A 25,553-nucleotide genomic window follows, 5' to 3' on the forward strand; every position below is an offset into this window, starting at 1 on the left:
GCTCGTCACCACGGCAACCAGCTGCATTCATTTGAAGGAAACGGAGTTTTTCCTTCTTTCTTTCTCTGACAGCTTCAGGAAGAAAGAGAAATGCTGGGCCAGTTACATACCTAATGCTAGATACACAAAAGCCACGTAAAATAAGAACAGAGTAAATTACCATTACAAAAGTAGAAGTTTATTGCCAAGGAAAATGATTTTCCCCACCCCTCCACAGCTCGTGCCAGACCTGCTTTCAGTTTTATTCTTTCAGTTGAATATTACTCAACAATAATTTCCAAACAAGAACAGTATTGTATGTGTATGCACTTTCAAAAGACTCCCCTGCTTTTATGTTTGATGAGCTTATCCAAATATTTTCAATTAAAGGCAATTAATTGAAGTAGCTGATGAAAATCCTTAATGAATGATTCTTTAGCTAGACTAGGGCTTAAGTGTACTGGGAACAAACCAGAGACAAATCAAAGAGGAGTAAAAAAGACCTTCATTTCAATTGTTTGGGTCACCTCTCCTCATCATCACAGTACACTCCAGTTTTGAATCCCGTTTGACCAATTAATTACCAGTATTAAACAAGAAAGCAAATCAGTCCGTATCTTCAGCTACAGATATTCCTTCCTTTTTTTCTAGATGGGACACCTGAAAGATAAAAACAAACAGATTCAGTAGTAAAACTAAGGTGCATTTAACATCTCTGGTATTTTCAGACTTTCATCTCCAACCAGCACAGAGCTCAGATGTATCAGAAACTGACAGTGAGATGTGCTCTGGGGGACAACAGAAGTGAACAGGCTGTTAGTTGCAGTATAAAGAGAAACCCAAACATTCTTCCTGCACATCTTCTCAGCTGCCCCCAGCTGCATGCTCCCATCCATTCCTACTTTTGAGGCAGCTTGGGGACTTAATTTGGCTGACCAAGGAGAAAGCACCAAAGCCATCTCAGGAGAAATAGAAAGGAAGGTAAAACAGTCCTTTTAAATGACAAATGTCAGATCAGATTAGGCCATAAGCTAGAACCTTGCCCATAACAAAAACTAGAAAAAAAAATGAACATAGGGAAATGCTTCTCACACAGATGCACACATCTTAATAAGACCGACCTTCACTCTTCTTAAGACTTAAGAAATTGAGTTACTTTACATTTAGTTCATTTACTGTTATGACTAACAACATAAATAGCTTCAGAAAAGACTGCACAAACTCAGGGAAAGTTGCCCAACAGCAACAACACAATGGGTCAGTATGGTATCCTTGGCTCTGGAAAGTCCAGTTTTATGTTCCCACAATATAAAGGTAGTAAAATAAAATAAAATAAAAGTATAAAGGTAAAATCATACTGTAAGTAGAGTATTCATATCTTCTCTCCTCAACATCTGTTACTGGTCATGAAATGGTTACACAGATACTCAGCTTGGCAGACATTTATTTTCACAAAATGTGCCTATTACTGTGGTATGACCAGTAAGCACTGGAAAAAGCAGGAAACAGACTGCAGATAACTAATCCTTGGAGACGGTCACACCAGCTTTCTTCTGAGCTAAGTTACTGTTCAGTCAAATGATACCAGCTATTAAAACAGCAATTAATATTCTGGCTACTAGAAGCTGTTAAATTACTTGCTCTGGCCATACATCCTTATGCCAGCCATAATTCAAAACCCGAAGCTGCAGACAGTGCCACTGCAGCTCCAAGGGTTATTATTCTAAACTGCACAAGATTCCCTCACCCAGGTGGAACACTCAGCTATGTAGAGCTTAATGGCATTAGGACTCCAATGGCAAGTATGATAATTCCCTGCAGGCACATCTCACCCTTCTTGTCTTACCACTGTTCCTTCTACAACATATATAGAAGGAATTTTGCACTTTAGAAGGGTGGATAACTGAATCAACTTGATATACGTATGTATAAAATAATATAAGTGGAAAACTGTTTTCCACAAATCCAAAAGATTTCCCTTCTGTTAACAATCAAACCAGTTTTTCTTCACAAATGGGCATGAGGTAGCATCATTCTTCTACAAGAAGACCCAGCACTGATTGCCAAAGTAAAGGTGTTTTTTGGCAGCACAATATCATTTAGAGTTTATGCCATATAATCACCATCCTGTTACTATACCAAAAAAAAAAAAAAAAAAAAAAAAGGACACCCTTAAGTGCAAGTTAAGTTCCAGGATCCCAATTACCAGTAAGACATCATCCTAGAGTAATTAGCTGAATATGTACAATAAGTAGAAACTCTGACAATATTCCCTTTCTTGATTACAGCAGACTTGACTCATTACTGTGAGTCATTATTTTCCAGCCATGCAGAAGACTATCCATCATAAACAATTATCACTTCAAGTTACTGCTCCCCAAATAACAGATTATTCCCCAAGCTTGACTTGTAATTTTCAGCAACTAATTGCAATGGCTAATACTCTTGCATGCAAAAATGTTACTACATACAAAATTGAGTTAAAGGCTAATGATATCCTAGATCATTAGAAGATCTTAATCACCTTTCTTTTAAGCATTAAATTGCATTTTGGACCAGATGTTATAAAAATATTTTACACAACTCTCTCTTGATCTTCAGTGAGAAAGAGTTCACAACTGTTAAAAAAAATATGCAGGCCTACAAAACAAACATGCTGCACACAGTAGCTTTTATTCTAGGTTTCAGGGTGAGGAAACACTATTACAGTATGCCTTGCTGACAACAACAATTAACAGACAAGTTAAGTAGCATTTTATTATGTGTACAAATATGTTCGTAAAAGCAGCTGAAGTGCAAAAAATGCTGGAAGGGGAGACTGACAAGAACTGAGTTTACCCCATTGAGAGAGCGCTGAACAAAAACATCTAAGAAGCAGAGAATGTTTACCTGGTTATCTATACACCTGAATTGCCAGGACCAGGTGGTGTTATAAAGGAAAGGCCTCAGGTCAAATCGGTTGTCATCTGGGCTGTAGTTTTCAGCATGGTAGGAAGGAGTGAGGGTGGTCATTTTATGCCTATTCACTGAATACATCCTGAAGAAATGTTTAACCTTTGATGCCACCTGGCGTACAAAGAATATAGCTTTCAGTCAGCCAAACTTCCTTAAAATTTACAATTTTTGATGAGAACATCATCTTAGAGACTGTTCTAGCTTCTACACACCCACTTTCCACCACTAACACGTACATAAGTTACCCACCGCTACAAATCACTGTGGATGATTCCTTCAGGTAGAGGCATTTCAGACTATTTTCAGACCACCTCGGTCTCTGTGCCTAACATTTACCAACAGAGAAGTGCTCTGCAAGAAATCTAACAGTAAGCACTAGCCTCTGAGATTCAGGTGACCATCTGAACATTCTCCTTTATGCCAAAAAGGGAAAGACATCCAGAATACATAATCCAAAAGCTTCAAGAGCAGTTAGCCATACAGATTTCAGGTATAATTTTCGCCTGAAGGTACAGTTCTGTAGCAATTGTTTTCAGTTTCCCAAATACTGTTCTAACAATTTCTAACATATATAACAAACCACATTAATTTAAGAGAACAATACAAGCTTTACCAGCATATTCAGTTACAGCTGTAGGATCTCTCTAAATACGGGAGAATAATAAAACCATCTCTTTCAAGTGAAAGGAATTTCATTTGACCATTCTTTAAACAGTCTATTTTGGCAAAGACATTACATGATTTAATTTTGTGCATTACCTCTCTTGGAGTACAAATTTCCTTCCACAAATTAATCAGCTTACAGAACATACTGTATGGTCCAGCCTTTGCAATCTTCCTTAATTTACCATAGATTGAGAGCTCTGCATATGTCATCCCCATATCTGCCTGAAATCACACACAGAAAGTCACAGAAAAAAAAAAGACTATTTAAATTACAATTAGTAGTTTTATGAGCAATTACAATAACCCAGTTTAATCAAAGATACACCAAACTGAAATTCTCAGTGCTCAAAAAGACAAACAGAAGATTAGTATTAGAAGTGGAAGAAAAGAATTGGGATCTCTGAAATATGAGATTTCAGAACATTAAAGGAATACATTTTATTTGGCTAGTGAAAGCATTTCCAGAGAAAGATTTGTTCATTTTCCCTTCTGGGAGCTTAGATGTAGTATATGTCAGTAGGATAATTCCTAATGACAAAAACTGAAATTTTAATTAAGCAATCCTTTACCAAAAAAAAAGAAGTTTTATAATATCCTGCAGGTGAATAACCTACAGCCATGGTAAATAGCTGTCACACTTACCAGTCCTCTCTTATGTAAGTAGATAGCAAAAAAGAGGGAATGGGGAGAAGAGGCCAGGGGTTAAACATCAACCAACTTCAACAACAGAAAGGCACTAACAGGCACTTCTGAAGTTAAGTAACTCTGAAACTGCATTTTGGAAACATTTCAGAACGGCCATCCATTTAAGTGCCCAAAATAAAAAATCATTCAAAGTAAAACAAACAGAACAATCACAACAACAAACATTTGATTTGCTGTTTTAGAGACTGTTGGCAATGTAGGTAATGCTGGTGCAAGACACCAAGCCTTGTCAGTGGCTTCAAGACATTTACTACACACTTGGAGATAAGCACAGATACATACAAAAGCAAACAGCAATTGGACAAAAAGCAAGTGTGGGGATAAAGCTTACCAGAGCATTTCTAAGTCTCTGCCTATTACCTCATCAGTTTGAGACACTTGTCCATCCATCAGGGGCTCTAGCTCTGCAGTAGGTGGAGCTGCCATGATACTATAAGAGGAAGAAAAAAAAAATCTATCCAGTCTCATTAATACAAACTGGTTTATTAAAAATCAAATGCTTTACTCAAAACCTTCAGAGGGCATAATCTGCAAAAGAGTTACTTGCAAGCTGTCCCAGATTTTAAAAAAGCTATGTTTGTATCAAAAACATGAAACATCTTTCCTTAATTCAATCTGTTCAAAATGTTTCTTTAATGGGATTAGCACAAGTTCTTGCATACAGTCACTCCTAAGGCTGCTGGCATTTGCAGCCTTCAGCCATTTAGACTGGTCTTGTGTAATTGCACACAATTATCTGAAAACAAAAGGATGAGCAGAAGACTTCTTTAACAGCATTTGCAATGTTACTGCAACTTAGCTATCTTAGTAGAAAAGAAATGGACACAAACAAATCCACAAAATGCAGCATGCAAATACAGCCACCAAGCATCACTGCTTCACTACTCACCTTCTGAGGGCTGTGAGCTGGAAGTTTTCAATGCAATACTGTATGAAGTTCTTCAAATCAGTCTTACTGATTCCACCAATGGGATTGATATCAGCACTTGAACAATCATACTTAGTCAAGTAACCTCGAAGACTGAGCAAAAGTTTTATATAACAATGATGTAACATCTGCACAATAACAGCTTATATTGGACAAATCATATACGTGGTATAAAACCAAGAACAGACTGCACACTGTCAGCACATGGGACAAAGAGGCATTTGGCTGAAACAGAGCTATCCTAACGCCATGGTACTGCCAGGAGGAAGATATTTTGAACAGCTAGAAAGCACTATGAAACTGCCTGGGCTAGATCAACATACCTATTGCAAAACCAGTTAAGATACTGTCCTGGCCAATTAAAAACACAAAATCTCAACTTCCCACAGAATCAATACACACTACCCTCCAACCTTTTGAGATCATCAGTGCCACAGTCTTTATCTCCCAAAAGCCAGCTCTAAATGCAGCACTCCAGATTTTTAACATCTATCTTTTAACTCAAAGTTCACAACGTTATTTCTAATAGTGTAATTGAAAATACACCAAATAATGGGCTGGAAGGCTAGCTTGGGAACTGCAGATCTAAGCTCTACTGAAACTTGCTACAGAAATATTAGCAGTTTATTGGAAAATTACAAGAATACTTTCATCTTAAGCTTCTGAAAAATACATAATTTTGCCATTCTACTGGTAATAGTTAAATAACCAATTTCACTGCTATCAGTATCTTAAAAAAAAAAAACCACAAAAACAACCTCTTCTGTGCATACTCTTCTGGAATTTGGTGGCATTAAAGAACTGCACTGATTTGTTCCTGGTTCACTTGGTTTTAGATTTGTAGCTTTTACCAACCTTTCATCCACATTGGCTGATCCTAGCACCAGAAGCCCCCCTGGCATCCCACGAGTCCAAAGTGTCAGCTGAGCAAACAGGTAGGCAAGGACCATTCTTACTCTAGCCTACAAATCAAAATAAAACTTAATATTTAAAAGCAATATATCTTCCTGGTCATATGTAATTAGCAGTTCTCTAAACAAACCCATAAAGAACAAGATATCAGAGGGCTAACCGTTACTGTAGGAAGACAAAGGAGGGGATGTTGAACACACACTTGTGTAAGCCAGGTTCAGCTTCTGCTACTGCCACAGACTCGCATCATTGGGAAAGTTTATTCTACTCTGAGTTGTAGAACTGAGAGATATTACAATTCTCTGTCTCCTACACGCACTGACAAGGATAAATGAATGATGAAACATGCAGATAAACCATCTAACATATCCACCTATACGGTACTAGAGGGAAACACTTTCTATTACACAAGAGCTCTAAAACTGTTTCTGTCCCCACTCTGAAACTCACTTTTTCCAAGGGAAATAACACTACTCAACAGATACATGAAATTCAATCTCCAGCTCTGACTCCAACTGTGTGTGACGTTAAGCAAACTATCTGATGCTAAGCCACTGTCAAAAAAGGTGATACAAGATTCAGTGTTTGCTTATGGAGTTCTCTGATAGCAGCAGGGGAAGAAAGGTCAAGTCCTTGGCTTAAAAGAACAAAAACCACAAAAACTACCTTCTGAAGCAGAGGTCTACAAATTGTAATGAGTAAGCATCACACAGTGCCTATGAAAAGCTGCTAATATTCACCAGAGGAAAGTCTATTATATGTTAGCAATGTCTTGTTCTGCCACAATCCTACTGGACTCATGGCTCATCTATAAGAATACTATACTGCTCATTTCCTGACCTAGCAACTTTCTTTTGGAATGCTTTCCTAAACAGCATACAGACCAATGCTATTGATGAGATCCAGACACATACTATTTCTTCCTGGCCATCCTATGGCATTTTAAAAATCACAAGCAACAGTTATCTTGGTCTTCTCCAAGGTGCACAGGACTGGAGATTTCTGCTGCAGATAAGCATTTAGTGGAAAGCCATGAATCCTCAGGAACACACCCCAGTGAGTTTAGGTCTTCAAAGCAATTCAGAGGAAGGGCCCCAGTGCTACTGCTACCATTCTGTAGTACTTCAAACAAAGGGTCTGACCTGATTCAGCCTACGTGAAACACACCTGCACATTCTGCAGTGCCAGATTTTCTCTTCTGCTCCCTCCGTAGACAGAAAAACGGGGAGTTCGACCTGTCACCATGCTGAAAATTCCCACAATAGCTTTCACAGCCGCATCTATGTTCAGGTTGATGTGATAGCTGAGAAGAATTCAAGCAGAAGTGACTCAGCTACTAAGGCCTGACTACATAAGAAGCCTTAAAGTTAAATAAGAAAACACAGAATGATGTTTTAAGGCTGCTCCCAACTCAGATCAGGTAGGAAAAGTCTTAGGAAAGGCTAATATTTTCCTGAGTCTGTTTCCAATTTTTTTTCTTTTATCAAACGCTTCCCAGCATGCCTCACATTCACACATTTAAATAATATCTGAAATGCTCATACTTAACACACATACACGTTGCTCTCCTTTCTTCCCTATTTTAGGTTTTGAAAGTTTTATATGCAAATTGTTGTGTTTTTATTCTTTTTTTTTGCCAGAACATGAGTTTTTCTATCCGTTTCCAATCTCTACCTGCCTATTTGCTCAGCCAGAAGTTTAGCCCTGTTGCGAGTATCCTGGGAGGAGTTCTCACTGGCCATATAGCAAGTGGTAAAGACACGCTTGCAAAATTCTTGAGGATCCTCAGGGATGTAGGTCTCATCATGCACAATCTTGCGTGCATCAGCCAGCACCTCTGAATCTGAAGGAAAAAAAATAAAACAGTAACAGATATCATTGTGCTCTTGCTACCCAGGGTATGGAAATACCTTGTTTGTTTCTTGTATTCCAATTAAGTTTTACATTGTCCCTCACAAGGTAACTTCATCTGACTATCTAACTCTCCAAGCATCTTAGGATATTTTCATACTCAAAAAAAAAAAAAAAAGAATTAATGAGCCTGCTTCTAATTTTGAATGTGGAAATATTAAATCCCTTTGTTCTGTCCCTTAAAGAAGCTCCACAGAAACAGTAATTCTATACACACAAGGGACTAGCTTAATACACACAGTCTATTCAAGGCCAAGTTTAAGAGCTCAAATCGTGCCCAACCGTGTTTTACAGTGTTGAATTTAACAGGAAAAGGAAAACCTCATGATAAACTGAATTCCCAAAACTGTATCAGCCAACATTTTAAAAAATACCGTAGATGGAAACTGGTCTCAGTTTCACAACCAATTCTAAACCCAAAATGTAAGCTATGAAGCCAATTCAAAGAACTTGAAAGTTGGACTTCTGTTTTTGCTGGAATTTCTGGAGAGATGCAAGAGTTCCATTAAAACAAGTGGGCAAAAGTTTATCATTAATTAACTCTTGCACCTACTGCACCTAGCTTATGCTAACTTGCCCTCAACCATTAATAGACATCGTTAGCAAGACATGCATATCTACTTACTTCCATTCTTGACTGCCAAGCAAACCTGGCGGCACATAGAATATACTATGCAAGCTGTAGCAGAGCTGTCAATTCCACCACTAAGGGGTAGAAGAAATCCTGCCTTGAAAACAAAGTGAGGAAGAAGTTCCAAAACGCAAAATTAGAAAAATGTGTGTTTTACCTCAGAAACACATCCTGGTAAATGAATTAGACATGAATCATCCATGGAAAAACTCCCCTTCCTTATTTGACTATTGTTTTCAAAGAAAGCATGACTCCTAAGGAAGAGGTCTGAAAAGCATGCTTTCCCTTACTATTTTAAGTCTGAAAGAACTACCAGTAACTTTGTGCCTTGGACTAACAGTGTCACCCTGCATTAGCAGCAGCACAGGATAGCAACCCGTATTGCCTGTATACCACAGAAGAATGTGTACATGGTAAGAACAAAAAGCAGTTTTTACCTGTTTGCTGCGCCTTAAATAGTCCCAGAGCCAACATGCAGGACCAAGGCTGAAATCACAGAATACGCTCGTTTTATGAGGGTTATAGGATGAGGCCTGAGCAACTCAACTTTCAATTCTTCCAATGAGACACTTTCTTAAATATAAATATAGATACTGTGTTCATCTCCATTAGTTTTAAATTCTTATAAAAATTGTTTTCAAGCAACAGATTACCCGTACTGTACTTACCAGATCTCCTCCTCAGGACTATGATGCCTCCACTGGATTGGCACACAGATAGGTACAGAGAGATCATCAGAACATGACAGAGCAAAGTTCACTTTTATCCTGGGAAAGGGATTCACTTTACTTGCCTAAGCAATAGTACAGAAGAGTTGAAAAGACAAATTTTAATGTAACATATGCCTATAAAACTGCAGATAAATAAAATGCTGGAGGGGAGGGGAAGAAAAATCAAAGCATGCAAATGTTTTTTGAAATAACTATTCAAACTCGGTAGAGTTTAAGAACAGTGTCTGTAAAGAACTCTTACTGCCAAGTTACGAGATGAAATCTCTGCTCTGTAACTTCGAACATCTTCCAAGTCCAGTGTGGCAACCAGCACCTCCTGAAACATTGGGGAAGGAAAATGCAGTGACTTTTTCCAGTACAGACCTTTACACTCTCTTTACAAGTCATCTCTGACTCAGTTCAATTACTTACATTACAAAACAAACACAACTGCCTCAATTCACAAGGTACACTAGAATACTCCAAAAATAACAAATTGATAGCACTTCTCAGGTGGCTGAAGAATGGGTTTACCATCAGTTGCAGCAAAGAACTGGAGGGAAAGTCAAGAAGCATGCTGGGGAAAGTGACCAGCATGGCACAGAAAATGAAGCCTACAGCTGCAACAGCACATCTACTGAGAAAGGAGCTTTTGAAGAAAAGATCAACCTATAGAACTCTTTGTCTACCAACACAGGACATAGAACACTGCAATCTTCACACTTGCTTGTTGAATACATGAATATAATTAATAGTTTGACCTAAACATGGTGATTACATGCACAAACTTTCTCTAAGTTTCTCCACCATGACAGTCCTTCTCTACTGGCAAAAGCAGGACAGTTACCGTAGATCTGGGCAATTTAATTAGGAAAAACCTTTCAACTAGTTGAATAGTACAGGAGAAACATGTATTTTTTGCCTCTGAGACAAACCCAATATCACTAGATATTGCATAAAGTCTTGAGCGTAAACGTAGCCCTACTAACTTCAGCTGTAACTTCAGTTAATTATAGGCTAATGGATTACCACATCGTCGAGTGAAAATTGAGATCCTTGTGCAACTGTCTCTCCATTCATAGAAATCATGGCACAACCATCGTAATACAGACGATCACCATCACAACCTTTCTGGTTAGACAAAATATATATTCCACCATTCTGGGAAGAAAACAAACAAGTAGACAAACAATTTTTCAGGATGTAGTGACTATAGTACCTGATAATGTTAAAAGACAAAATGTTTTTCCTCTGTTTGAGTCCTTCTCATACTCTGTGTTGTGAAAGGTTTAGGGCTTAGACTCTTTTCATTTGAAAAAGTACTTTACACACTATTACACACAATATAAACAGATAATAGCATAAGAACAAAGTAAAAAATGAGACAGAAGGAGACAGAAATCTCTGTTGAGATTTCAACAGAAAAATAAAATCAATTTTAAGAACAAAGATAACAATTAATGGCTAAGGCTACATACTGATTTCTACTTTCCCTCCCTGCTATTTCTCCAAGAAAATGTTGCCACATGAACAAAGCTCAGAAAAGAAACAGTGAATTTAAGGAAATGTAAAACCATCCAAAATTATCTTTCATGTGCCAGGAAATATCTCCATACACAGACTGAAACAGAAGCTGGCAATGAGTCGTAACTTCAATGCATGAAGCACGAGGAGGGGACTGCTTCGGCTCAGATGAATGCAGAGAACAAGCAGAGTCACTGGTAGCTTGTTCTTCATGCAGAATGAGCATTTAACAGCCTTCCAAACTGTTTGCTTCTCTGTATGCAGGGGATTCAACATCATTGGTTCTAACAGCCTCTGGCATTTGGGGTCATAGAGCTGAAAACCATTACAGTGCTTCACATGAGAGCATTACACACAGTAGGACTCCTCAAAGCACAGTAGCCCAGCAGCTGATTCAATCAGAGGAGGTAATTTCAGGATTAAAGGAGGAAAAAAACAACAACAACAAAGAAACTAACAAGGTCTGCCATAGCCACCAAGCTCATAGAAGAAGAAATTGTTCTGGAGGGAAAACAAGTGCACAACAAGACACTTTTTTTCTCCACCTCTCCATCCTTAAACGTACCTTTGCTGTGGCAGAATTCACCAAATCCACACGGGTATGAGCCTTCCGCAGCACGTGGTGACTCCCCGAGGAGTTAGTGAAAATTTCCACACCATCAAGTCCCATTTCAATATGAGGGCTGGCAAAGTAAAAGGCAGAAAAAAATTCAGCTGGCAATCACTCTGCATTGTAGGTACCATTTAAAACCACTAACAAACATACAGCACACGTCACTGAGTTTTCTCTTTATCTCAGCTCACACAAGAAGTCACAGTATCTCTGTCTATAAAATGCCACACACACTGCAGTTATAAGGAAATTGATTATTTGAACTGGAAGATTTGGAAAGACATCTGGAACATTTCATTTATTTTGTGTTAATGACAACAGCTTCCACACAACATTTTGTTTGTTTGTTTGTTTTCCTCTCCCCTCCTCTATCTGACCTTTCTTAATGGGATTTTGTCATTGGGAAGATCTTTATATTGTAACAGGAACTAAATAACAGAAACGTTACTTAAGGGCACCAGGGCTTCCCTTCTGTTAATGACCTTTAGTTGCTTCCTTCTGCATATTCTTCGCAGATCATATGATGTTGGTTAAAATACAAAGCAGAAGGATTAAGCTAATAGATAAATAGATATCTATCAAAGTGACGTAAGCCTAAGTAATGCAGGAGCCTAAGCTCTAACTTAACAATTGCAACAAAGCTCTATTTATCTATGAAAATGATGAGACCTACTAGTACTCTCAAATTTTTGAGACAAGTATAGTAAGTGGAATAACATGGGACTATAATTATTGGCAGAATTGATACCCCAGAAATTAGACTTACATGTCAAATAAAATTATGAAAGAACGGCTTATTCCACTTCTCATTCATTTGAGGAAGAACACTGATTTTGACGCAAGGAGGATTTACGATTTTCCACCAGAATGAGATCTCCTGTCCTCTAAACTTTGTACTTCTGCAGCTGATTAATGGTTTTACAGAAACACAGTCTCGTTGTTCTACTACTGATCAATAATTATCCACTTTCCTCAAGAACTAATCCATCCACTTGAACATATCTAATGGTAGCTTGGCAAGGGTCATCACCGAGAACAAAGCCTTCATCAGGAAAATGACCTGAGCTATCTGAATTTGGTACAAGAGAAATGCAAGCTTCTCATTTACATCCATGCAATTCCAAAAGGATAAGAAGACTTTCCCCGACACTTTTATGAGTGTAAGTGAGCTATATACAGGCCTGTAATAGTACCTATCCAACTTCTTTAAGATGAAGAAAACAAATTAAATGTTTTGATTGTAAACAGAGTTCTCAGTTTCTGGTAGATCTGCCACATTCTCCAAGCAGAAATTCCAGAACAAGGCACGTAGCAGATAACAGTGAGAAGTTTTTATATAAAAACAAGAAGCACCAAGAAATCTGAACCCCTCTACTGAAATCTTACCCATGATATATTTCTTGCTTCTCATTATATTTGAATTTACTGACACTTTGTTAAAGATACGCTACATAAAGGAATATTGAGCAGATTTTTACAGAAACATTTCTTTCTGGCAGATCCAAGGTATGCTTCAGTTTATTTTCCACTTCTTCTCCCTTACCTGTTTGGCGCCCAGAGCTCTTCACATATTTCTGTCCCTAGACAGGTATCTTTGGTTGCTAGAACTGCATCCCCAAATGGAACGGTGTCCTGAGAAAAAAAAAGCAAGAACATTTTTACTTCCATGGAATGGAAGAATCTATTTCATACAATTCAAAAAATTATCTGCAAACTTAGAACACAACTGAATGCTCACTTCTGTGGAATGACAAATTACCAATCACAAAGCACTTTATGTTATGCCAAATTTAAGTAAAAAAAAAAAAGAAAACAAAAATCTGAGCTGCAAATGTGTGAGTTATACTGATATTCCATGTTAAAATTTCACTGTTATTCAGGTGAAGTGCTTCACTTCAAGTCAGGACAGCTGCTTTTGAGTTAAACGTTCTACAAAAGAGAGACCACCTAAAACTATGAACCACGTTTATGTTTTAGGGAGAATTAACCTGAGGCAAATTTAAGACTCACTTGATTGGCTACTAAATACTAATATAAGCTAAGTTAAATTAGCCTGACAACTATCACTGAAAACACTGAATTTGCAACAACTGACATAAGGATTTCGTGTTCTGCTATTTTATGTCACAAATGCTCTGCAGTTAGAGTGCTGAATCTTCAAGTTAAAAAGAAAAGAACCCATTAAAAACTTACCTGTCCTGTCACTTCCTGAATTATCCTTGGTAGGAGATACTCCTCTACATGCCTAAGGAAGGTTTATAAACTGTGAATACATGGTTATATAAATCATAATGGTGAATAAAGAAATTGCACTTCAGTTGCACAGGATTCTCTGTATGTTTAAAAAAAAAAAAAAAAAAAAAAAAAGGAAGACCTTCATATTTTCCAGGAAGGTTTCAGAAATGCATGGTAAACAATGAGAAAACAAAATTTAGAAGCTTAAGTCTTTGTAACTGTGCTAGGTTGCTTATTTCTGGCCTCTTATTATTTGTATCCGTATTTTCCAGTGAATAGTTACGTGTTCAAACAAAAAGTCTTCAGGCAAAAGCTAAAGCTTGACATAGACTTCTTCAGTGAGAAACCTTTTTGGGATTCATCCTGATTTTACAGAGAAATAAGCCTGAACAATGCTTAAGGTGAATGAACAGAAATAATTATATCACCCTTCCAAGAGTTAAGAGGTTGCACTGCAATGACAATAACCTCTGCAGAGCTCTCATGCTTCTATAATTATATAATTATAATTCTATAATAATATATTATATACATATATTATAATTCTATAATAATATAATTCTATAATATACCCTTCTAGGTATTAACTAGACCCAACAAAGAACACACAGAAATTTCAAATATCCAATAAAAGTTTATCTTTCTGAAGTGCTTCTGCATGAGTAACTGTGAACTTATCCAGAACTGACTGGTATTTAAGAGGACAGACTCCCAGAAACTCCATTCCTAGACTACAGAATGAGCAAGCAGCATTAGAGGCGTGCATCACTTTGCTACATAGTTAGGTATGGGACATCAATCCTCCACAATCATGATATTCTAACTGAGCTCATCCATCTCGCACTGTTTCCCAGCTCAATACTGAAAAGGATGCAGCAGTCAAGAAGATAAACAAGAATCACGGGCTCCTCCAATCCTAAACTGCATCAAGTTAGAAAGCATGCAAAAGGAAAGTGATGGCACTATACATAGAAAGATCACTTAGCCACAGTTTTCCTTCAAGCTTATTAGTTCAGAGTTTGATTACATTTACTAAGCTCAAGTGAACCGTAATTATGCAGCTCTCTTGATTCTGTCTTGTTGTTCTCCATGTAGCTGCACTGATACGTTGCAATAGACATTTCATTCCCTCTGCTTTGTAGATGCAAATGAAAAGCTGTGCTTTTTAAACACAATTTAACAGTAGCCAGCCTACCTTGCTTTGTTCCATGGGGTAAACCATCGAAGCTCTCTATAGTTTCCTGCATTTGCCAATGATATTTTCGGTCTAATTAAAAGGATTTTTCTTGAAACAAAAAATAAAACAGAAAGGGTGAATGAAGACCTGATGTGCGGATAAATAAGACAAAAATAAGAACACTGATGAAAATCGAGTCACTCTTTTTTTTTTCTAGTATGATGTAAACAACTGCTATAAAAAAACCTTTTAAAGGTTTCTGACTGAATGCTTCCAGGCTCTCCAAAGTGTCTTTCAGAATACAGCGGAAATTTAGTTTACACAAAGACAGAAGAAAAAAAGAGATAATGGAAAGTAGACAGGAAAACAACTCCAATCCATTAGATTGCACAGAAGAATCCTGCTTGAAGGCCAAACAGGTCTCGGAAAGGATATCCTCCTGCTTTGTGTTGCAAAAGAACATAAGGAACTACTTACTTATTTAGAAAGATCACTCGGCAATTGTAGCGAACGTTTCTGTGCATAAGGGGCCTGCAAAAGTAAGGAGCAAAATTAGCAGAGGCTAAGCTCATTAGATTAAATGTTCAAAGAAAAGATAAAAACAAGAACTTCACTGCAGAATCTACTCCACTACACAAGGACTGTTAAGATAAAACTTCTACATTAGATCACTGGAAGGAATTAAATGTAACAACGTATGAAGTTTTAACTCCTAATGTTTGCAAAAGTCGTATTTACTGGCCCTTTTTTCAGTCACAGATACACTCTGTGGCTACCAGATCACTGACATACCTGAGAAACACAGACCACAACCATGCTATTGGCTGGCCTAGCTTAACCAAGCTTGACTCCCCCCAGTACTACTAGGCTACTTCAAAGTGAGGAAAAGGTAGCCTTATATGCTTATTTACAATGATACTAACACACACACACATACATACGTTAACTTCATAATCACAGTATATCACAACTTGCTCTTGGCACCTGACTTACAATGATTTCAGTGATCATGCCATACATGTACACTGCCTGTAAAGATATCTGCTGCTTAAAGCATGCCACACGAGCTGTAGAATTCCTGAAGACAGTCAATTTATAGAATCCTCTGTTTTGCACATAACCCAAGGCCTTATCCAAAAGCTTACCCATGGGAGTAAGTCCCAGTAATTTAGATTCTCAAGAAATATTCTACTCTCTCAACGGGCCGAGCTACCAGGAATCTCACTCTCCCATCCTCCAGAAAAAGAAAAGCCAGAATTTTCTTCTATTTAACATCTTTATTAATAATCTTGATGAGGGGATTGAGCGCACCCTCAGTAAGTTTGCAGACGACACCAGGTTGGGAGGGAGTGTTGATCTGCCTGAGGGGAGAAGGGCACTGCAGAGGGACCTGGATAGACTGGATCAATGGGCCATGGTAAACTCTATGAGTTCCAACAGGGCCAAGTGTTGGGTCCTGCATTTTGGTCACAACCACCCCAGGCAACCCTGCAGGCTTGGGGAGGAGTGGCTGGAAAGCTGCCTGATGGAATGGGACCTTGGTGTACTGATGGACAGTCAGCTGAATACGAGCCAGCAGTGTGCCCAGGTGGCCAAGAAGGCCAGTAGCATCCTGGCTTGGATCAGGAGTGGTGTGGTGAGCAGGACTAGGGAAGTCATCCTGCCCCTGTACTCGGCACTGGTGAGGCCTCACCTTGAGTACTGTGTTCAGTTTTGGGCACCTCAGTACAGAAAGGACAATGAGGTGCTGGGCAGGTCCAAAGAAGGGCAACAAGGCTTGTGAAGGTCTTGGAGAATACACCCTATGAGGAGAGACTGAAGGAACTGGGGCTGTTTAGTCTGGAGAAAAGGAGGCTGAAGAGAGACCTTATTGCTCTCTTTAAACACCTGAAAGGTGCTTACAGTGAGAGTGGTGTTGGTCTCTTCTCACTGTTGACAGGACAAGGGGAAATGGCCTCAAGTTGCGTCAGGGGAGATTTAGGTTGGACATCAGGAAAAACTTCTTTATAGAAAGGGTTGTTAAGGACTGGGATAGGCTCCCCAGGGAGGTGGTTGAGTCACCATCCCTGAATGTGCTTAAGAACTGTTTGGATGTGGTGCTCAGGGACATGATTTAGCAGAGAGCTGTTTGAGTTAGGGCAGTATGTAACCACACTGTTAGGTTGCGGTCAGACTTGATGATCTTCAAGGTCTTTTCCAACCTGAGCAATTCTATGATTCTAAAGGATTATCTTTCAGAAAACCTTTTGTATGTCACAGTTATTCTGGTGAAGACCAGAGTGGGAAGTACGGTAATTCCTAAGATGTGTTTCCAAGTTTGGGGCAAAGCCCTGACTATCCAGAAGCACCTGCTCATGCTCTCAAAAGGCTCACCCCTCCATCCTAGCTACAGCTAGGCACTTAAGACTTACATTCCCACGTCACAGATAATATCCTGAGTAGCTGGAGACTCCAAAAGCTTTGCCAGCACTTGAAAAGAGTGCAGGAGCGTATCGGACTCATAGTAGTGATCTGCACAGCCATAACCGCTGCATATAAAGGAAAAGAAAGACAAGATTCAGGCTGTATCAGCACTGTGGTCATGGGATAAAACTTCTCCACAGAAGAGACATCTCACAGTGCACACAACTCATTGCAGACAATAATCCAAGGGCCCTTACCAAATTTCGAGCTCTGGACCGAGCCTGTATCTAGCTCCTTTGCTCTTGGCGATGCTAATACCTGGAAAACAGTCAGTTTAAGCAGGAACGCAGACACGAGGGCCCGGCCCACTCAGACCCGCCGCCTCCGCCCCGCTCACTTCGGAGGATCCTCTCGGCGTTGCCCTCGAAATCCAGAGCCCACTGGTTGAGGGCACAGGCGGCCACGCTCACCGCCCGACCCATGGCAGGTCCCACCGCCTAGCCTGAGCGGCCCGCACTTCCGGGGCAGCGCGCACTTCCGGGGCGGACTGACAGGCCGCCGTCCGGACACAGCCCCGCCCACCTCGCAGTCTGCTCCATTCCCGCCTCCAGAGCCACCCCACCACCTCCGCCCATGGGTTGAGCGCGCTCCGCCAATGAGGCAGCGTGGGGTGGGAGGGAGCTCGGCGCGGATTGGCCGGAACCACAGACAAGGGCGGGGAGAGCGCGCGCGGATTGGTCGAAGAGACGATGAGGGGCGGGGCCTAGGAGCCTCCGTCTGAGGAGAGGAGGTGAGAGACGCCGGTGTTGCTGTGGAAGCCGTGGGAATTGCAGACAGGTAGCGTGAACGTTGGATGGATGTTCAAAATACAAACTGAGATAAGCGGATCAGCAGGCAGGACTGATAGCCGGGCAGCACAGGGTGAGAGTCGGAGTCAGGCCGAGACGTAAGGATTTAGGAAAGATGTTTTTATTCTCATCTTTGCTCCCAAGCTTCTTGTAATTGAAGGCTATGTGAGAGTTTTTAGCAACCTATACAGCTAAAAAAACCACTGAGAACAGCTGGAGTAATGCTGCATGTTTTCTTTTCTTTCACACAGAACGCCATGGCTGCCCATCGGGAGAAAAAGTCTGAAGAAAGAAATCACAAAAGTGCCCAAAATGGTGCTCAGGCTCCTCAAGCACAGTGGGGAAGAGCATGGTGAGAGGAGCTCAACTGTCATTGTATTTCACATGTATTTCTTTCTTTTATAGATGTCACGTTGCTTTTGAACTGCATGCTGTTATTAAAAGATGGGTGCAGTGCTAATGATAATGAGATGTAGTATCAGTTGCTAAGAAAGAGTTCCTCAAGGTTTCTAACGTGGAACTTGTCAGACAGCTTGGGTTACGACACAGCCCTTCTTGCAAAGAAGGGAAAACGTGTTCTAAAAATGGGTGACAATTTGTAGTTTCTTCAAAGGTGGAACAAAATATTTGCTGCCTTTTGGAAAACAAACCTCTATCTGTGCTGTTGCCAGCTGACACCTGCCGCAGCAAGACTTAAGAGCCATGTTGTCAAAGTGTAGTGCAGATGTTATTAGAGCGTTAATACAATGCAGCTGGAAACAGCCATGGCTGTTTATATGGGTTGCTTCTGCAGACATTGGTGCTGCAGCATGTTCAGTTTCTGGCTGTTGAAGGCCTGTCTTGTCTGTGTTTCCAAGCTTTGCAGAATGTTCCTGTGATTCTGTTACTGCTTCCAACTGAACCCTCTACCAGTTACACCTGTGACTGTCATTAGAAAGAATAAAAATACCTGACTTAATGAGAACTACTATCCTAACTGAAAGCTGGGAAAAAAAAAAAGTTCTGTTCTTGATTACAGGGAGGTAGACTGGTTTTCCTTGGCAAGCATTCTTTTCCTACTTGCATTTGCACCGCTTATCGTGTATTACTTCATCATGTCCTGCGACCAGTACCAGTGCTCTCTGACTGATCCACTCATCAACTTGCTTATGGGGAATAAACATCTGTCTGACATCTGGAACAAGACCCCTTCACTGACTTATACGGCTGCTGGAATCTATGCTGCTTGGGTTGCTTTCCAGGTGTGTTACTGAATTATGAACTAGTGGTTCCTGTTAAAAACAGCTCTTTTGTTAATTTACATGAAAGATAATAGAATGGCACACTGTCTTTCTACTTTTTCTGCTTATCACTTTCTGTGTCTTCTTGGAATCCAAACTGCACACTTGAAAAAACAAATGTGTAGGACACTGGTGTCAGAAGAGTACACCACTGTAGTTTGATGGGTCACATTACTTGTAGAACTGTAAGTCACAATACTGAATAAAGTAGGATCGCATATGTGTGTGCAAGCATGCATCTGTTCTTCACAGGAAACAAGGGCAGAACTGATTGGAACCCTATGAGTGCTTACGGTAATTGAAAAGTAATCTGCCAGATGAAAATGTCAAGAATTACTAGGAAGTTACTTGGATCTTAAATGTTCAGGATACCAGTTCTGCTTTACCTGTGAGAGGTTGCCCCACCATTGCTGTTCTTTCTGTCAAGTCTCATATAACACCACACTAACTCATTGTGTCCAGCAGTGAGCCAGAGAATAATGCTCCCAGATGAATCCCAGTATTGTTTGCTCCTGCAGATGCTCTGTGATATAACTATTTTATACAAATATAGACTCAGATGCCTTGAATGAGTTTTACAAGAGTCAAAGATGATGCAGTTTATTAAAATAAAGCAGCCCTATTACAAAAATACTGATATATTTAAATTAATACACAGTAAATATATCAAACTCGTTGTGGGAGGACTGGAATTTTCTGTAGGCAGACTGTAAAAGAGTACTTACTTGTGAATTACACCTTCTTTGTAAAATATCCTCAGACTTAGCAAACTGCTGCCATTGTTCCAAATTGGAAAGTGACTTACATATAACAGGTTAAATTAAAGGATGAGGACCCAAATCTAGTTAGCAACAGTCCTCCTTCCCCACCGAAAAAAGGGCTATAATCATATATGAAGTGCATCTTTAAAATTGTTTAGTAGCTGGAACATGTTTCCAGTCTAAAATCACAAATGCTAATCTTACAATATTTGTTGATTGAGTACTTAATTGCAACTGCTGAGTGTTATCTTCTGTTACGTGTATGAAACAGCATCTGGGGATTTTGTCTTCTCCCTTTTTTACTGTTAATATGTCTGTCACTCCTAGGTGATTTTGTATGTGTTTGTTCCTGACTTCTGCCACAAGTTTCTTCCCGGATATGTAGGAGGTGTACAAGAAGGTGCTGTCACTCCTGCTGGTAAGCTTTTCCTTGGAATATACTAAAACATACTCATATTCTTTCTGAATGATAGCCCTTCTGTACTTCATCTTTAATAATCTATGAGTATCTGGAGGAAACTTGGACATAAATGTTTTCACTCTCTGTATGTTTATTTAAAGTAATCAAACAAATCATTCATCTTCTTCTAGAATACATTGTAGAATTTCTGTCTCTTACTGCTAGTAAAACTATTGGTTGTGCAATTAGGTGATTCATGCCTAAAGAAAATACAGCAAGCAGTGTAGCAGCAGTGGAAAAATACAGATTGTAAGCAGCAAAATTACAGATCAACAGCAGACTATTGCTAGTATCTGACAATGCAATCACACCTATTTTAGCCAAGGTTACTTGCAAAATCTGAGTGAAGTGTGTGATGTGAGCAAAGGGTAATGTGAAACCTTAGTAAATTTCAGGTGAGGTTGCAAATCCACCGTTTTGTGAAGAGAGTGAAGAAAAAGCTTAGTCTAAGAGGTTATAGCAGAGTATAATGAAACTCAGAAAAGCACCTTAAGGTTGAGAAGGTGTCGTTCAAGGCAGGTAAGGAGAGTTGCTCTTTTCACAAGCACTGGGGTGTTGACCTTCTGTGTACTGTATGCATGTCCATGTTAAGAACTGTACTAATGAGTTATCAGTAATATTGATATATTTTTTTCTTCTTTGCTTTTTAGGTGTAGTAAATAAGTATGAAATCAATGGACTCCAAGCTTGGATCATTACCCATGTACTTTGGTTTGCAAATGCCTACTATTTCCACTACTTCTCACCTACTATCATTTTTGACAATTGGATTCCTCTCCTGTGGTGTGCCAATATCCTGGGATATGTGGTTTCCACATTTGCAATGATTAAAGGCTACTTTTTCCCTACTAATGCCAAAGATTGGTACGTGTTTTCTAGTAATAGAAGTGTACTAGGAAATCAGACACACGGCTGGGCCAATGTAGAACTGTGATTCTGTACTTAACAAAGACATGCAGCATGAAACACAGAGGATGGTGCACGTCAAGTAATTGTTGCGGCCTCAGCGTCATGAATATGTCTGTCCTGCATGTGTACAACAAGTAAGGTTGTAGTTGGAGCACTGAAAAGTGATACCAAGTTTAAACTAGGTTGCCCCCGAATCTAAAATTGACCTTTTACTAATGAAATGCTTTGGTTGGATCAATTTGTGTGACCTTACACAGCATGACATGCTTTTACATTAAGCACCTTGGGAAATAATTTGAAATGTATAATTGGAATACTAAGCACTTGTATTTATTATAACTACATAAATTTCTAATCTTTTGTATTTTCTAGCAAATTCACTGGCAACTTCTTTTACGACTACATGATGGGGATTGAATTTAACCCTCGAATAGGAAAGTGGTTTGATTTCAAGCTGTTCTTCAATGGACGCCCTGGTATTGTAGCCTGGACTCTGATTAACCTTTCTTATGCTGCTAAACAGCAGGAGCTGTATGGTCATGTAACCAACTCAATGATCCTTGTCAATGTCCTTCAGGTAAATTGGGAGGAGGAGAATGAGATATCGATTTGAAAATAAACTAGTATTAAGTAGGAAAAATTCCTGCACTGAATTTGAACTTACAGTGTTCTTCCTGGCCTAACCAATGTCATGCAGTGACGATGTGCTGGGACTTGCCTCTTTGCACATTTTCATTCAGAAGGCTGCTGGGAATAATCCAGTGTATCTGTTAGTACAAGGAGAATAGTTGTGTTACTTATTTTGGTTAACGCTGCTTCGCTTGCTTGTTATTGTTCTAGCTATACAAAGGTAATATAGTTCTTCCTATATATGTTACGTTCCTCTTAATACTCTATCATTGAGGTGTTAAAAACACAGGTTAGTTTTGAGATCTTAACCACAAGACAGCATAGAAAGATCAGGTTGATACTGTTAAACAGGATGACAGATCACAGTGTTATGTTATTAATGTAGAATCGTTCTTTTTCAGGGTATTTATGTTTTGGACTATTTCTGGAATGAAGCCTGGTATTTGAAAACCATTGATATCTGCCACGATCATTTTGGATGGTACTTGGGCTGGGGAGACTGTGTTTGGTTGCCTTACCTCTACACTCTGCAGGTAAAGATAGGCTAAACTGGTGTTTGGGCTAAAAGGAAAGAAGCTTTCCAGAAATGGAAATCTCTAGCAGATTGCTGTTTATCTTATTTTCTTTCCTTACAGCTTGAATACTTTTACAACACTCTCTGTAATAATTCTATTGTAGGAGTCCCTGCATAAAATTAACATCTTTTGTACCTCTTTCTGTCACTGTCTGTTGTTTCATGTGCATATTTTTTGTAAATCCCTTCAGTCCCTTTCTATACTCCTTTCTGTTGGACGGTCATTTGATTGGTTTGTATTTTCCTCCTCCCCCTTTCCCATTTGGTCAGCATCCTCACTATTTCTCCCTTTCTCCTGTGTAACCTAAGAGATGCAACAGTGGAAAGAAAGGAGATGTATGACACAGGATTTCCTGGAAAAGATTCCATGTTATTACTGATAGGATGAATTTTCATGCTCTTTCTAATACTCTGTTCTTGGTCACTGTAGGCCAAAGAACTCATCTAGCACCCCGTGTGTGTTTTTTTTTTTTGAAGTAAATCACTGAATGTCTCTGTTCTGTCTCCCAGGGTTTATATTTGGTTTACCACCCTGTGCAACTCTGCACAGCTAATGCCATCGGGATCTTGGCGTTGGGCTTGGTTGGCTATTACATCTTCAGAATGACAAACCACCAGAAAGATCTCTTCCGCCGTACCAATGGCAACTGCAAGATATGGGGGAAGAAGCCTGACTACATTGAATGCTCCTACATGTCTGTAGATGGGACCAAGTACTACAGCAAGCTGCTGACTTCGGGGTTCTGGGGGTGGGCACGCCATTTTAACTACACTGGAGATCTGATGGGCTCCCTGGCCTATTGTCTGACCTGTGGGTTTGAACACATCTTGCCTTACTTCTACATTGTTTATATGACTATTCTGCTAACTCACCGTTGCATTAGGGATGAACACCGTTGTTATAGCAAATACGGGAAAGATTGGAAACGCTACACTGCTGCAGTACCCTACCGGCTCATACCAGGGCTGTTTTAAGGCTGACACAGAATCTGAGGGAAACAAACTTTCTTTTAAATGAAAAGAGCTTATTCACACACTTAAACTAACAAAAATATGTTGGAAAAGACACAATTCTCTGGGGAACAAAAGGTGCCTGGAAAACTATCCTTAATGTACCGAAGGAACATGCTTCTAGTAAGCTGGCAGACTGTTTAAAATAAATTAAACAAGGCACGGAATTGGCCTTTTTAATAGACATCTCTAGAAAGATTTGTTTTACCAGGAACTCTTCTTTCTTCTCTCAGAACTACCTTGGAATTGAAGAAAAGTTGCATGCGTTTAGGCTTCTGAAATCTCTCCAGTGCTGGGAGGAGGCCTCACTCTTCACAGCAGCCAAGTACTTGAAGCCAGTTACCAGTGAATTAGAGGAGGAGGGAAATGGTGTGATCACTTCAGGAACGGAACAGCATGGTTGCTTGTGACAGTCATAATCTTCAGTGGGTAATGCTCTGAAGGAGGCTTTGGTTTCTCTTTTGAAGAAGTTAACCTGGGAAATATCTAAACTGGTGTTTCAGAAGATTGGTGTAATCTGACTCCCAAGTTATTTGTGCAGGCTGCTGTAAATTGGTATGGCTCAATAATTCTGTTAGCACTGGAGATACGTGGTCTGTGACCAAGTGGTTATTATTGTGATACTGAAACCAAACTTGCTTTTTGAAGATACTGAGTATAGGTTGATTTCTTTACTGTGGATAGAAAACTTTGTTCGCTGTCATTTTTTATCTAAAATAATGTTTGATGTTTGTAATAGTTTGAGAAGTAAAAGCTTAGTTTGAAGACAAGTAAAAGAAATACAGCCAATTTTCCTTTCAGCTGATTCTTTTCTTGTTAATAGTTATCTTTCAAAGTTACAGGATTCAAAAGGAACTCTTAAAAGAATACAGCCCAAGGAGCAAATTCAAGAATGCAGAAAGGAAGCACAAATAAAAGAGGGATCAGAATATTAACTATGTTTGTAATGAGCTTGATAGCTATGTTCACATAAATACACCATTTGTAAAGTAAGTAGAGAACTGTATGAACTGATTTCTTGTAGGAGTTGCTGAATGCACTGGTCTTTGTGGCAGATACGAATGTGGTGTGTTGATACATGTTTTAGTTCTGTTACAGTGTTCCTGAAGGGATGGCTTTCCCAAGTGAAAAAGGATCTCTCCAGCTCTTGAGAACAAATGCAGCATGAGGTTGGGCTGTGTCTCAGGGCAGGATTTCCAAGCGTGTATAGAGATGCCTTCATGGAGAAACCTAACTCTAGCACCAGTACTATCTCTAGGCCTGATAACTATTGTATCATTTTGCAGATAATGATGAAATACGTAGGCATGTACTGAAATTGAGCTAGGAGTAGTTGTATCTGATCATTTCTGCTCTCTAATTCTAAAGCATTCCTGTGGAGTAAAAAAACTTCCCTGTTAAGATGAACCTTGACAGTTCACCAAGGGGTGGTGCTTGTAATACGTCAGAGTGCTTGTTTCAGAGGAAGGGGAGATAGAGTGTGGGATTCAAGGGCTGGTGGAGCCCATCAGTTGCTGGCACCTCACTGCTTAGGCTGACCCAGATTTTGCGGAGTAATTGGATAGTTTCTTTTCTCAACTTGCCACATACTTATATCCTTTTCTTGAGTAGCCTTGGAAATTGTACTGACAGCATGCTGTTAATGCCAAGGCTCTTTAAATATTGCGAGATAATCTGAACTCTAGATCACAGTAGCCTTGCACAGCATGGCATGTTCCTGTCTTTTCAATG

General features: G+C 39.5%; 2 protein-coding genes across 7 annotated transcripts; one reads left to right on the forward strand and one right to left on the reverse strand.

The window, feature by feature from the left end:
* Positions 1-156: 156 nt before the first annotated feature.
* Positions 157-17,875, reverse strand: NADSYN1 (NAD synthetase 1). Of its 2 annotated transcripts, NM_001006465.2 has the most exons (21): positions 17,747-17,875; positions 17,607-17,667; positions 17,358-17,474; positions 15,424-15,477; positions 14,965-15,054; positions 13,728-13,779; positions 13,078-13,166; positions 11,487-11,604; positions 10,427-10,558; positions 9,660-9,734; positions 9,356-9,480; positions 9,125-9,173; positions 8,682-8,784; positions 7,820-7,988; positions 7,313-7,448; positions 6,089-6,195; positions 5,195-5,326; positions 4,666-4,735; positions 3,694-3,822; positions 2,869-3,045; positions 157-639 (listed from the first exon to the last, which is right to left on the reverse strand). In NM_001006465.2, exons 1-21 carry the CDS (start codon positions 17,829-17,831, stop codon positions 586-588), a joined length of 2,124 nt encoding a protein of 707 aa, NP_001006465.2. In that variant the 5' UTR covers positions 17,832-17,875; the 3' UTR covers positions 157-585. The 2 variants fall into 2 exon arrangements, 1 of the variants encoding a protein (NP_001006465.2); XR_001466498.4 differs by lacking the exon at positions 157-639 and having other exon boundaries at positions 2,892-3,045; positions 4,637-4,735.
* Positions 17,876-18,103: 228 nt separating this feature from the next.
* On the forward strand, positions 18,104-24,815 carry DHCR7 (7-dehydrocholesterol reductase). Of its 5 annotated transcripts, none has more exons than XM_025150648.3 (8): positions 18,104-18,139; positions 18,449-18,549; positions 19,216-19,438; positions 20,566-20,656; positions 21,349-21,562; positions 21,980-22,184; positions 22,639-22,770; positions 23,322-24,815. In XM_025150648.3, the coding sequence occupies exons 2-8, from the start codon at positions 18,455-18,457 to the stop codon at positions 23,784-23,786; spliced, it is 1,425 nt and encodes a 474-aa protein (XP_025006416.2). In that variant the 5' UTR covers positions 18,104-18,139; positions 18,449-18,454; the 3' UTR covers positions 23,787-24,815. The 5 variants fall into 5 exon arrangements, with proteins under 5 accessions (XP_025006416.2, XP_040556717.1, XP_015141682.2 ...); XM_040700783.2 differs by having other exon boundaries at positions 18,116-18,362; XM_015286196.4 differs by having other exon boundaries at positions 18,116-18,295.
* Positions 24,816-25,553: the final 738 nt, after the last annotated feature.

Source organism: Gallus gallus, chromosome 5 (assembly GCF_016699485.2).
Source record: "Gallus gallus isolate bGalGal1 chromosome 5, bGalGal1.mat.broiler.GRCg7b, whole genome shotgun sequence".
NCBI lineage: Eukaryota > Metazoa > Chordata > Aves > Galliformes > Phasianidae > Gallus > Gallus gallus.

Bases quoted from the DNA above. Each gene is read 5' to 3' on its own strand.
- NADSYN1 (NM_001006465.2), bottom strand. From the start codon at position 17,831: ATGGGTCGGGCGGTGAGCGTGGCCGCCTGTGCCCTCAACCAGTGGGCT. The intron at 13,780-14,964 runs GTAGGCTGGCTA...AACCTTCCTTAG, and splicing joins ACCCCATGGAACAAAGCAAG to GCATGTAGAGGAGTATCTCC. The intron at 7,989-8,681 runs GTAAGTAGATAT...TTTTTCCTTCAG, and splicing joins CTTGGCAGTCAAGAATGGAA to ATTCAGAGGTGCTGGCTGAT.
- DHCR7 (XM_025150648.3), top strand. From the start codon at position 18,455: ATGGCTGCCCATCGGGAGAAAAAGTCTGAAGAAAGAAATCACAAAAGT. The intron at 22,185-22,638 runs GTAAATTGGGAG...GTTCTTTTTCAG, and splicing joins TCCTTGTCAATGTCCTTCAG to GGTATTTATGTTTTGGACTA. The intron at 22,771-23,321 runs GTAAAGATAGGC...TCTGTCTCCCAG, and splicing joins CTTACCTCTACACTCTGCAG to GGTTTATATTTGGTTTACCA.